At 40.3% G+C, this 12,840-nt stretch overlaps 1 protein-coding gene across 1 annotated transcript in view; it reads right to left on the bottom strand.

The window, feature by feature from the left end:
• The window catches only part of CTNNBL1 (catenin beta like 1), a 169,766-nt gene that overhangs the window by 120,075 nt on the left and 36,851 nt on the right, over window positions 1-12,840 (bottom strand). The window contains exons 5-6 of the mRNA XM_007934654.2: window positions 10,553-10,646; window positions 7,540-7,631 (exon numbers count right to left, since the gene is read on the bottom strand). Coding sequence (XP_007932845.1) covers window positions 7,540-7,631; window positions 10,553-10,646 — 186 coding nt within the window. The remainder of the gene's footprint in view (window positions 1-7,539; window positions 7,632-10,552; window positions 10,647-12,840) is intronic.

Below are 12,840 nucleotides of genomic sequence, written 5' to 3'. Positions count from 1 at the left end.
GGGTTCCACCAGTCTCTCCAACCAGTCAGCCTGGTATTATTTATGATTTTGAGCTTTGTTTCACATTTTTCTCCTACTTTATCCAGGATCTTCTAATGTGATCCTTTTTCAGAGTGGTCAGTAGTGATAGCTGGGCACCGTCTAGTTCTTCTGGTCTCAGGGTCATGCAGGTTGAAGTCTGTGTGGTCCATCAGTTCTTTGGACTAACTGTTTCCATGCATCTTTGATTTTCTTCACTTTTCATTGCTCCAGACAGGGAGAGACCAATAGCTGCACCTTAGATGGCCACTCACAAGCTTTTAAGACCCCAGTTGCTACCCACCAAAGTAGGATATAGACCATTGTCTTTGTGCACTATGCTATGCCAAGTGACCTCAATGACCCAGAGACTATGGTCCTGAGCCCTCAGGTCCAGCAACTCATTCCTTCAAGGTGTTTCATTACAGCTAAAAAGTTTTCAAAACTTTGCCCCCATATGCTCTAATATATTCATGGATATATATGCAAATATGTAAATATATATGTAGAAATATCCTGTTAAACCTATATATATTCAAGAGTGTAGTTCCATTTGCCTTCTCACACCTGTTCAGCTGTGTGTCTATTTATGTATCCACTTGTAGATTATTATTAGTATGGTTATTGCACAACTGTATATGTCATAGTGCCTTTAACACTTGTGCTTCTCCCAGCATCCTTTACACTGACTATTTTGTGCTGTCCTCTCCTTATTGTATATTGTCTTCCTCTTCACCCAAGTTACTATGTGCCTACCCTCTAGACATTTACCTGTATTTTACTGACTATGCAAAGGCATTTGACTGTATGGATCATAACAAATTATGGATAACACTTCAAAGAATGGGAATTCCAGGACACTTAATTGTGCTCATGAGGAACCTGTACACAGACCAAGAAGCAGTTGTTCGAACAGAACAAGGGGATACTGAAGTGGTTTAAAATCAGGAAAGACATGCATCAGGGTTGTATCTTTTCACCATACTTATTCAATCTGTATGCAAGAAACTGGACTATATGAAGAAGAACATGGCATCAGGATCGGAGGAAGACTCATTAACAACCTGCGATATACAGATGACATGACCTTGCTTGCTGAGAGTGAAGAAGACTTCAAGCACTTACTGATGATCGGAGACTACAGCCTTTAGTATGGATTACACCTCAACATAAAGAAAAAAATATCCTCACAACCAGAGCAATAAGCAACATCATAATAAATGGAAAAAGATTCAAATTTTCAAGGATTTCATTTTATCTGGATCCACAATCTATGCCTGTAGAAGGAGCAGTCAAGAAATCAACTGATGTACTGCATTGGGCAAATGTGCTGCAAAATACCTCTTCAAAGTGTTGAAGAGCAAAGATGTCACTTTGAAGATTAGGTTGTGCCTGACCCAAGCCTTTGTCTTTTTAATGCATGTGAGAGCTGGACAATGAATAAGGAAGACTGCAGAAGAATTAATGCATTTGAATTGTAGTTGAAAAATGAACAAATCTGTCTTGAAGGAAGTTCTTTAGGAGTGAGAATGGCCAGACTTTGTCTCTCATACTTTAGTCATGTTGTTAGAAGGGACACCCTCTGGAGAAGGACACCATTCTGGGTAAAGTAGAGGGTCCACCCATAAGGGAAAGACCCTCAATGAGATGGACTGGCACAGTGGCAATGATTATAAGAATGGTGCTCAACAACACTTAATAACCACCCATTAGTTACCCTTCCTTCCTGTCCCACCCCAGGTAACCATCAAAGATTGTGTCTTTCTATGTAGAAATCTTTTCTTGACTTTTTAATAGTCCTTTTGTGACTAATTTCACTCAGAACAGTTCCTCCAGGTTCATCCATATTATGAGGGGTTTCATAGATTTGTCACTATTGTTTCATGTTGCATAGTATTTCACTGAATATATGCACCATACTTTGTTTCCCCTTTTATCTGCTGATGGGCATTTAGGTTGTTTCCATCTCTTTGCTATTATGAACAGTGCTTTGATGAACATGTGTGTGCCTATATCTGTTCATGGCACAGCTCTTACTTCAGTGGGATATATACCTAATAGTGGAACTGTGGGATCATGTCCCAGAAGAAGTGCAGCTGGAATGTTCCTTGGAAGTAAGAATGGCCAGACTTCGTCTCACCTACTTCAGTCATGTTGTCAGAAGGGACCATTCCCTGGAGAAGGATATCATGCTGGGTAAAGTGGAGGGTCAATGAAAAGGGGAAGGCCCTCAACAAGATGGATTGACACAGTGGCTGCAATGATGGGCTCAGGTATAGCAAGAATTGTGAGGCTGACACAGGACCAGATAGTGTTTCATTCTGTCGTACACTGGGTCACTATGAGTCGGAGCAGACTCACGGCACCTAACAACAACAACATAGTATTTCTATTTCCAACTTTTTAAGAAAGTACCATACCATTTTACAATCCCATCAGCAGCATATGAGGTTTGAGTCTCTCCACATTCTCACCAGCATTTGTTGTTTGCTGGGTTTTTTTTTTTTTTTTTGCATTCTGCTATTAATGTTGGGGTTGAGAAAGATACCTCATTGTTGTTGATTTACATCTCTCTAACGCCTAATGATCACCAGCATTTCTTCATGTGTTTATTGGCCACCTGAATGTTGTCTTTGGCAAAGTGCCTGTTCATGTCCTCTGTCCATTTTTTAATTAGATTATTTGTCTTTTTGTTGTTGAGGTGTTGACGTTTTCCACAAATCTTTGAGACTAGTTCCTTGTCTGATATGTTGTGGCCATTTTTTTCCCCCTAGTCTAAGGGTTCTCTTTTTATTCTTTTGATGAAATCTTTTGATGCACCTAAGTGTCTAATTCTTAGGAAGTCCCAGTCATCTAGTTTGTTCTCTGCTGTTTATATATTTTTAGTTACATTTGATAGTTTATTTATACCAAGTGTTAGGACCCCTAAGCTTATCTCTATTTTTCCCTTGATGCTTTTTATAGTTTTACATTTAGGTCTTTGATCTACCTTTAGTTTTTGTATATATGTGTGTGATATGGATCCATTTCATTTTCCTGCAAATGCATATCCAGTTTTGCCAGCACCATTTATTAGAGACTAGCTCTTCATCATTGAATTGGTTTTGGCCCTTTGTCGAAGATCAGCTGTCTATAGGCGGATGGATTTACTTCTAGGTTCTCAATTCTGTTTCTTTGGTCTATGTATTTGTCATTGTACCAGTATCAGGCAGTTTTGACCACTATGGCCTTGTAACAGGAGATTGGGAAGTTTGAGGCCTCCTACTTTGTTCTTGTTTTTCAGTAGTGCTTTGCTTATCTGGAATCTCTTGCTGTTCCATGTAAAGTTGGTGATTAGTTTTTGTTTTTTGAAATCTCTTTAAAGAATGTTGATGGAATCTGGATTATGATTGCACTATATCTATAGATCACTTTGGGTAGTACTGACATTTTTACAATGCAAAACCTTCCTATTCGTGACCATGTTTTCTAGCTTTCTCTGTATAGGTCTTTTGTGTCTCTGGTTAGATTTATTCCTAAGTTCTTCATCTTTTAGATGGCTATTGTAAATGGTGTTGTTTTCCTGATTTCTTTTTCAGAGTTCTCTTTGTTAGTATAAAGGAATCCAACTGATTTTTGTATGATGATTTTGTACCCTGCCACTTTGCATTGAATCTTTCAATTAGTTCCAATAATTGCCTTGCTGAATCTGTGGGATATTCTATGCATAGGATCATATCATCTGCACGCTGAAATAGTTTTAGTACTTCTTTACCAATGTGGATGCCTTTTATTTCCCTTTCTTGCCTTACTGTTCTGGTTAGGACTTCTAACATACTATTGAGAAGTGAATAGGAGTGCAACAAAGGGCATCCTTGTCTGGTTCCAGCTCTCAAGGGCCATGCTTTCAGTCTCCGTTGAGACAATATTGGCCATTAGCTTGTATAGACGCCTGTGGTAGTTAAGTATGTGTGCCAACTTGGCTAGGCCTGATTCAGTGGCTGGGCAGCTGGATGTAGTACTCCCCATGATGAAACTGGTAATCAACTCCATGGTCTACTATGAGCAGCTGAGTAGCTGCTTTAGGGATATGGTCTGCTTCCCGTATATAAGGAGAAGCCTTGGGGAACAGTCTTGAGCCTATGGCATGCTTGAACCCAACATGTAGCCAAATTGTTGTTCAGCAGTCTGCCATGCTCTGCCAACCTTGGGACTTTCAATGGACTTGAATTAATGACCTGCCATGTGGTTTTTAACATCAGGACTGTGCCTTTTTACTTGTCAACCTTGGGCTTGTTAGCCTCAGCAGCCAGCAGCTGTCTGAGTGAAGACAAGCCTCTAGCTCCAGTGGGCTGGAAGCAGGAGACAGAGCTGAAGCCCAAGGTTGAGGGGCTTTCACCCAGACCCTAGAGCCTGGCACTTTGAACTTGGACTTAAAGCCTCTAAACTGTAGGAGAATTAACTCCTGTTTGTTAAAGTCATCCCATTTGTGCTATATTCCTGTCAGAGTAGCACTAGGTAACCAAAACAATGCCCTTAATTACACTGAGGAATTTCCCTTCTATTCTTATTCTGTTGAACATTTTTATGAAGATGGGTTTTGGAGTTTGTCAAATGTCTTTTTTGCATCGATTGATATAATCATGTGGTTCTTTTCCTTTGTTCTATTTATGTGGTGGATTACAGTGATTGTTTTGCTAATGTTGAACCATCCTTGCATATCTGTATGAATCCCACTTGGTCATGGTGTATTATTTTTTTGATATGTTATTGTATAGATAGATTCTTGAATAGGGAATGGCATACTGAAAATGGAACTTTAAATCAGTTTGGGAATCACTTGTGGGTCTTTTCTAACATATACCAACACCAGAGACTGGGACAGTACTGAGTTTTCCGCAAATATACTCACACACAAATAATGTACACATGCACATAATGTCCACAGCACACACAGGAAAATAACACATAAAGAGGTTGTGCAGTTTGTTACAAACAAACATATAATGCACATATCATTGGCATAAAAATATGATAGGTCAGGAAGCTATATTATTACTCTTATTATTTTTGAAGCTTCACAGATGATCCTGATATAAACCCCAGCTGAAAGCCATTGCTATACAGACCTTTACAATTAAACTGATCACATCTGAACTTCACAATAACCCTGCGAGGCTGGAAAGGCAGGGAATATGATCCCAGACAAGTTAAGGGACCACAACTTACAGTTACACAGCTAACAAAGGGAAAAATCAGCATCGGGGTCCAGCATTCTCTCTGTTGCACTGTGATGTTTATGATAAGAAGATTATAATACACATTTTCCCAGATTATGAGAAATAACAGCAAGGCATTGCTTTTGAAGTCATGCCTCCTTGCTGGCTTCACCCTTAAGGAGTGCTTTTTGTCATTAACGTTCTGGGCAGCACACTTCTAAGGACACACTTCTAAGGGCACTTGCTTACTAGTAAAATAATCAAATAGCATTTTAATGTTTAAACACCCTGGAACCTTACAAAATCATTTTAGAGACAGCAAATCCTATGCCTAAAAGGCAAGAACCAATAGCTTGCTAGACTATCAATGGGCCTGCCTTAATACGATCATAAGGGTAATGGAATCCAAGCCAAACACCCAAAGGTCTCAATTTCCTTCCCTATGTTAGCAATTCCAAAGAACAGTTAAATTCTGAAGACTCTGGCAAGTTTTAATACCTTTCAAAAGGCAGAAGAGGTTTTACATTCTGGTTTAAGAAAGGATCCTTGAGGGATCCCTGAACCAGTATCAAGTCTTAAGTAACTCAGAAATTTGTTCTGACTTCACAGAAATAAAAACTACTGGATTATTTTGTGTATTTTAAGATTGGGGCCCCAACCTCTGGACACCCCACTAACAACTCAGGTCCCTGCCATATATGGTACTCTCTTAACTTTGTGTCCTACTTTCCTCTCCCCTACTCTTCACTCCCAACATGTCTCAATGGTTTGGATAATAAAAAATGTGTTAAATATCGAGGAAAGAAGAAACTCAGCTTAGGCAACATAAAGGGAACTACATGGGGAAGCAAGTCCTGCTCCAAAACCAGAGGATACCTAGACTGTTGAGAGGAGGTTGAAATGAAGTAGCAAAGATGACAATGCATGAATTCACCATCAGCTAACTATACGACTGAGAGGGAGGGGAGTGGGGGCTTATAGTCCACTGAACTATGCATCAGGTTCAGACCCTGCCAGGCACATGTGCCCATATCCACTGATGATAATATATGGGCTAGCTGAGTATCCCCCAATCAATATCCTATACAAGTCTATGTTAAAGATTTCATGGGAAAAAGATGATTCCGTAAATGAGACTAGGAAAAACTTAGGCTGTCAGAAAACTTAGGTAGTACTGTAGAGCCTTCTCTTGGTCCTGCAAAGACAATGGGGAAAAAGCATGACCTGATACACATCAGACTTCCTGGATTTCCATGACATTCTCAAGTCCAGCAAGGCCATGACTGCTTAAAGAATCACTCAAACTACAAACAATGTCGCTTCCTAACTAAAAACCTGGAAATCTTTGCCTGCCCAAGGACCATTTCAGTAGCACATAAACAGTTCCAAACTACTTCCGATCACATCTTTGGTTAAAACTTAAAGAGAAAAGTGCTGTGGACTCGTCCCCAACTCATGGTGACCTTAATGGATAAGTACAAATGGCAATCAACAACTAGAAGCCAATACGTTTTAGTGGATTTTAAAATTCCTAATTAAAATAATAAAACATCAGTTTTCTGTTATCAGATCGGCAAAATTAGAAAAGTTTGATAATGTCCAATGTTGCTAGGAATACAAGGAAAGAGACCCTCTCAAATCAGCCTTTTGAAGGACGATTTTCAATACCACTGAAAATTTCAATATGTATACTCTCTGACTTATCAATACCACTCTTAGGAATTTATCCAACAGGCAAAGTAGGCTCGTGTTCAAGAAAAAAAGAGTGTGTACACAAGAATATTCACTGCATACTGTTCATTACAGTGAAAATTCTAACTGATAAATGGTTAAATTAATTTTGGTACATCCATATAATGGACTACTAGGCAGCCATTAATTAGTTCAGTGAAAAGACTGAGTTGCAATAAAATACTGTATAATTCTGATTGTGAAACACACACACATGCATGCACACACATACACTCTGCTATGTGCACAGGAAACTTCTGAAGGGTTGGATAAAATACTAGCAGTGGCTGTCTCTGAGAATCATGACTGGAAGAAATCAAAAGATGGGAACTTTTAACTTCCAGTTTTATACCTTCTGTAGCATATGGATTTTTATTTACAACATGCTTATATTATTTTCAGAAACACTAAAGGCTATTTTTAAAGGCCCTTCCTTCAAAACAAACAAACAGTAAATTAATTTATATATAGAGAGAGAAACAAAGAAAGAGGCTAGAGGTACCAAAGATTCCTAACCTAGACCATACGGCCCAGGATCAGCCAAACCCAGAGCAGAGAGGTTTGCCTAGTAGGGCCACAAACCCCAGCTTACCTTCAGCCTCTTTAGCAGCCACTGCAGAAGGCCCTGTTGGGCTGCCTCTGTACACATCTCAGGCCGGAACTCAGCCATGTTCTCCACAATAGCTGAAGGGAGACAGAAACCAGTCATTCAGGACGGCAACTTTGTTTCCAACCGCAACACACTCTCCTCCTGAGCCATGCATGGTATTCCTCTTCCCAGCTCCCTGGACTCCTCTTAGCCAGATGCTGTGCTGTCATTTTTAGATTAACCAGGAAGCTACAAGCCTCACTGTGTTTTTTGTTTTCTTTTTCTTCAAGTTAAGGTACACTGTACAAGTAAGGCTCATAACTGGAGATGATGGAAGTCACATTAAGGAATATGTGGTAAATTTCTGTGCTGATAGGGAACAACACTAGAACATACAAGAGTGGGTATCTACCTAAGAAACTCTCTTAGTCCCCACTGCACCAGAATCCCTGAAACTTATAACTAAACCTTAGGAAAAAATGAAAAACAAAACACGTGTTTGGCCCTGGAGTCACTCTATTTCTTTTCTGACTGACCCACTTTCAGTTCTTTCTCTGCATCATACAGAAACAAGGACAGTGCAAGGGAGGTAAGCAGGGTCTTTTTAATTGAACACAATAATGTGCAGAGAAGGGAGAGGCCATGCTGGCTGAGGTAACTGCAGAACACTCAGAAACAAACATAGTCCTGCCATCTCCTACAATGGCCAAAGTACTGCTTAACAATTTAAACACAGGAGACAAGAAAAAACAAAGCAAGTTATTGCATGACTGTGACACTAAAAAAAAGGACATAAAAAGAAATCACCTATGGTCTCATCCTAGCACATCAAATGCTTCTAAAGAAGACATAGCTTTGTATTCTCTGAGCACAATGCCCAGAACACATCAGAGCTGAGCTCTGAAGGAGAAGGGCTGAAGAAATCACCATACCTCCTACATACTCCCTCACTCTTGCACCAACGTCAGCCTTGCCAATGACAAGTTAAAGAATGACTGGACAGTACAGCAGCAAAGAGACTCTTAAGAGATGAAGATCATTACAATACCCTAAATTACTATCTCGCATTTTCTAAGAAAATCAATTCACTCACTTTAACCTCCTATGCTTTTATCTTATTTTACTTTTCTGCTTAAATTTTAGATGGCTTCCCGTTGCTACCCACTAGGAAAAAAATCCAACTTCTCATCTTCCATAATCTGGACAAACTTACTCCTCCAGCCCCATCTCCCACTACTACCACCTCCCACCAGCCCAGTTCATTTCTAATCTGTCCTCAAAGCCCCTGCCCATTCATGGCTCCCAGACTTTGCAGATGCTACTCTCATGCCCAAAGGTCCTTCTCATAATTCTCCACTTGTCCAAATGCAACCATCTTCACACTCAGCCACAATCAGCTGCCTGCTCTTATCCAGCAATTTGGACATCCCTCCTCCTCTTTATTTCCATGATAATTTTCACTGACTCCTATTGTACCATTTATCACCCTGTATTATCTTTCCTTTCTGTCCAAGAATTTTCTACCAATCTGTCCCTTAAAGAGTAGAACCATACCTAATTCATCTTTCATCTACCCTAATGCCTAGCACAGTGTCTGACAAACCTCAAGGCACTCAATTAGGGAGAGAGAGGTGAGTCTCCCGAGCTGATGGCAGGTGACAAAGGTGAAACCAAGAGCTCTCTGTAGCCTGCTAGTCTGGTGTTTTTTCCATTACACTAGGCCTTTTTATTATTGGCAGTCAGTTAAGACTTTGATCAACTTTCTCTCAGCAAAATCAAGCATCAGGCTAACACACGGCAATGCCTAATTCTATCGCTAGACAAGTAGAGCAACTCTCAAACTGCACATTGCTGTGTTCTCTTTTCCCTTACTCCCTCGGTACTACTGCTCCCCCTTTCTTTATGATAATCCTCACTGAAGAGTCTAGACCTACAAGAGAAATCTATGGTAAACACAAAAGACCAGAGAGAAAATCTAATCTCATCAAAATTTCTGCTTCCACTGGGACCTGTTCACTTCTCAAGCTCTGCTTACACGTATGTCACCTCTGCTTCTACAAGGGGAGCTCTGGTGGCACAGTGCCTAAGGCATCTGACTACAAACCAGAAGGCTGGCAGTTCAAACCCATCAGCAACCCCTCAGAACGAAAACTGGGCAATCTACTTTTGTAGAGATACCACCTCAGAAACTCAAGGAGGGGTTGCTATGAGCTGGAAATGGCTCAACAGCAGTGAATTTGGTATTTTGGTTTTGGTCTCTATAAGACAGAGACTGGTGGTATAATGAGGACTACTCAAAAGCACAATTTTAAATAGGCTATTGGTTCAGCAACCTTGCAACGGGAAGTACTGTGGAAATGAGAAGGAGAAGTGGAGAGTACTGCAGACGAACTCACTTAAATAACATATGCTGGAGGGACAGCCAAGTTAATAGCTCACAGTTTACAAAGCAAACTCTACACAAGAAGAGAAAGAAACACTGGCTCTTTTTCAAATAAAATGTCCTATAAAGGTACACAGTTATTCAGAAGTTTGTAGTTCCACTGAAGCAAAGTGGGAAGAAAAACCAACATGAGGGGATTAAACATTATAAAATACATATTTTCCAAAGCAAAAAAAAAAAAAATCCACCCTGCAAAGGCCTGTTAAAAGGTATTGGTGATTTTTGCCCAGAAAGGTTACCTACTTTGTCCTCTTATTATCTGCTAGCCACACCAAAGCTGCAAATATATGAAATTTACCCAAGAGTCTTCATTTCTGAACAGGCAGTTTGGGAGCAAAAGGAAAGAAAACACACTGCTACTGATTCCTCGGAAGGAAGACTGGGGAATCTACTTCCATAGTGATACCGCCTCAGAAATCCAAGGAGGGGTCACTATGAGTTGGATCTGACTCAATGGCAGTGAGTTCTTTTTTTTTTTTATTGACTCTATTAAGAAGGAGGAAGGGAAATGGCCACCCGGCCCCAAAACAAGCACAAAGAAACTCAGGGCACACTGGGCACCATTCCTCTCACCAAGAGTATTGTGCACACCGTCCGCCTCTTCTTTCACGGATTCATCCAGGCGCTCTAAATTCTGCACCAGCAGTGCTACCACCTGCCCATCTACCTTCAGAAACAGGGACGCAAAAGGACAGAGGGACAAATGTCACAAAGCAGCCTCCAAAATGTCCCCATTCCCACACCTGCTTCTCCACTATTTCAGTAAACAAAGTAAGTAAATAATCGGCAATCCATGCTTTATAATATGCTCTCCAATCCCATTATTTCTTGATCCTGAAAGTGACCCTGAAGCAAGGAAAGGACAGGCATCACCATCCCTAACGTAAGAGGAGTAAACTGAAGCTTAAGAAGGTCACAAGGGTAGTGAAGGACAGTGTTAGCTCTCAAGCCTGAGCCCTCCAAAACCAAGGCCAGTGTCTCCTCCTTCTCTATGGTATTTAAATACATTTAAAAAAAAAAAAAAGGCATCTTAAATCAGGTCAACTGTTTACTCAAATGAAAAACACATTTTTAGACCACAGTGGCAAGAAATGTTTAGCTGGAGAGTTCATTTACCTACCATGCTTTATGCTGACCTCAGAATTTAGGGTTAAACTCAAAACATTCCTAACTTTCCATGCTAAGCTTTTTATAAAACTATTTCTTCTTAAGAATCTCTAGTTCTGTCTTGAAAAGAATGATATCAACATGATAAAATGCCTAATGTTTGTATTGCATTCAATGCATTAAAAAGCCATTGTATTTCTCTTACTTAACCTGATTCATAAAATACTTTGAGACAGATAAAGTAGCAACATCATCTAGCTGATATTCAGGAGGGTCATGGCTTAGCCAAGACCACACAGCTACTTAGTAATGGTTAAAACTAAGCTCCCGTCATCTTAGGTGAAATGATGCTTTTACTATTTCATGCTACCTTCTGTGCATAATTTGTGTTCGTAGGGAGACTGCCCCCACATGAGGTACACAAAGGAGGTACAACTAAGAAAACACCTCATTTTCATTATCAAGAAGTGTATCTACCTGGTACCAGATTTCTAAGTAGCCAATGAGTAAACTTGTGTCTGAAGATAAAGTCTGCTGTATACTCATGGTGCATCCCTTCTCTCAGTGCCTCAGTTTCCTCACTTAAGAAATGGGAATAATTTGTAAAGATTAAATGAAAATATGTGACATGTCTTACTCTAGTTCTGGCTTAAGGCAACTGTATAAAAGAACCCATGGCAGGCACCTCATCCATCTTGGTATACCCTTCAAAGTCTAGTGCTATGCTACACATAGCAGACACTCAGAAACTTGTGCTAAATTTAAATGCAGTAAACGGTCAGAGCACTTCCTTTGTGCATTGTAATTGATTCTTTATATATACTGCTCCATTTAACTTCATGTAGCCCTCATAGTCCTTCCAGGTGAGACAACAAAGGTCCAGAGGTGTTAATCAACTTGGCTAAAGATACAAAGCTGGTAGCAGAGGTGACCAACTCCAAAACTCTATTTTTTCCCATTGAATCTTATCACTTCAGTGATGGGAGAAAAGAGAAGGAAGTGACCTCATTCAATGGACAACTGTGTGTAAGGCAGTTTTCTGGACACAGTCTGACAATTCAAACTCGGTCTGAGCATGGAAGTGAGGCTACTGGGACAGATCTTGAAATAAGGCCTCTTTACTTCTTCCCAGGAGACTCAAGGGAAGCACCTGGACAAAGGAGGAAGGTGAAACTATTAACTGATTTGTGATACGTTTACACCCTGGTGTGAGGGACAATGAAAGACAAGGTTAACTGCTTATCTGAGAGGAGAGAGCCCATAAACACAAGCAGGAGCTGTTTTCCCCTCTTCTATCAGGAGATACACTATCTTGTTCTCAAACCTCACAGCCACCAAAAGCTGCAATGTTTTTCTTAATTAATTGGACAATTTGGGTATGTGTGAGAAAACAGAAAAACATCTGGGGGAAAAATACGAACCATGCCACAGTTTGTTTTTCCCTAAATCACCCTGATTGACTTATAATCTCCCTCCATCCTAACGCAGCAGACACTGCGACTCCGCTGGGTATCACACTGCTTATCGGTTCTGTAAACTGCTTCACCAGTTTCAACTTCTTATTGCTGCTTTCTCTGCATTATTTCCTTTATTTGCTTTCACTTTGCTTGCTCTTTGATTCTTAGTTATGTTTCCCATCTCTTCTGTCTGGAAAGCAGTGGGGACAGGGGCAGCGAGCAACACGTTCAAATCCCAGCGTTGAATGACTGTGGTTAGACAATGGGCATCTGGCTAGAGGAAAATCTTTTCCTTGC

Source organism: Orycteropus afer, unplaced genomic scaffold (genome assembly GCF_000298275.1).
Source record: "Orycteropus afer afer isolate SDZICR_OR568_19922 unplaced genomic scaffold, OryAfe1.0 scaffold00020, whole genome shotgun sequence".
NCBI classification, from domain to species: domain Eukaryota; kingdom Metazoa; phylum Chordata; class Mammalia; order Tubulidentata; family Orycteropodidae; genus Orycteropus; species Orycteropus afer.
Note: the sequence above shows the minus strand (reverse complement) of the source record. Positions and strands in the feature narration are given on the sequence as shown.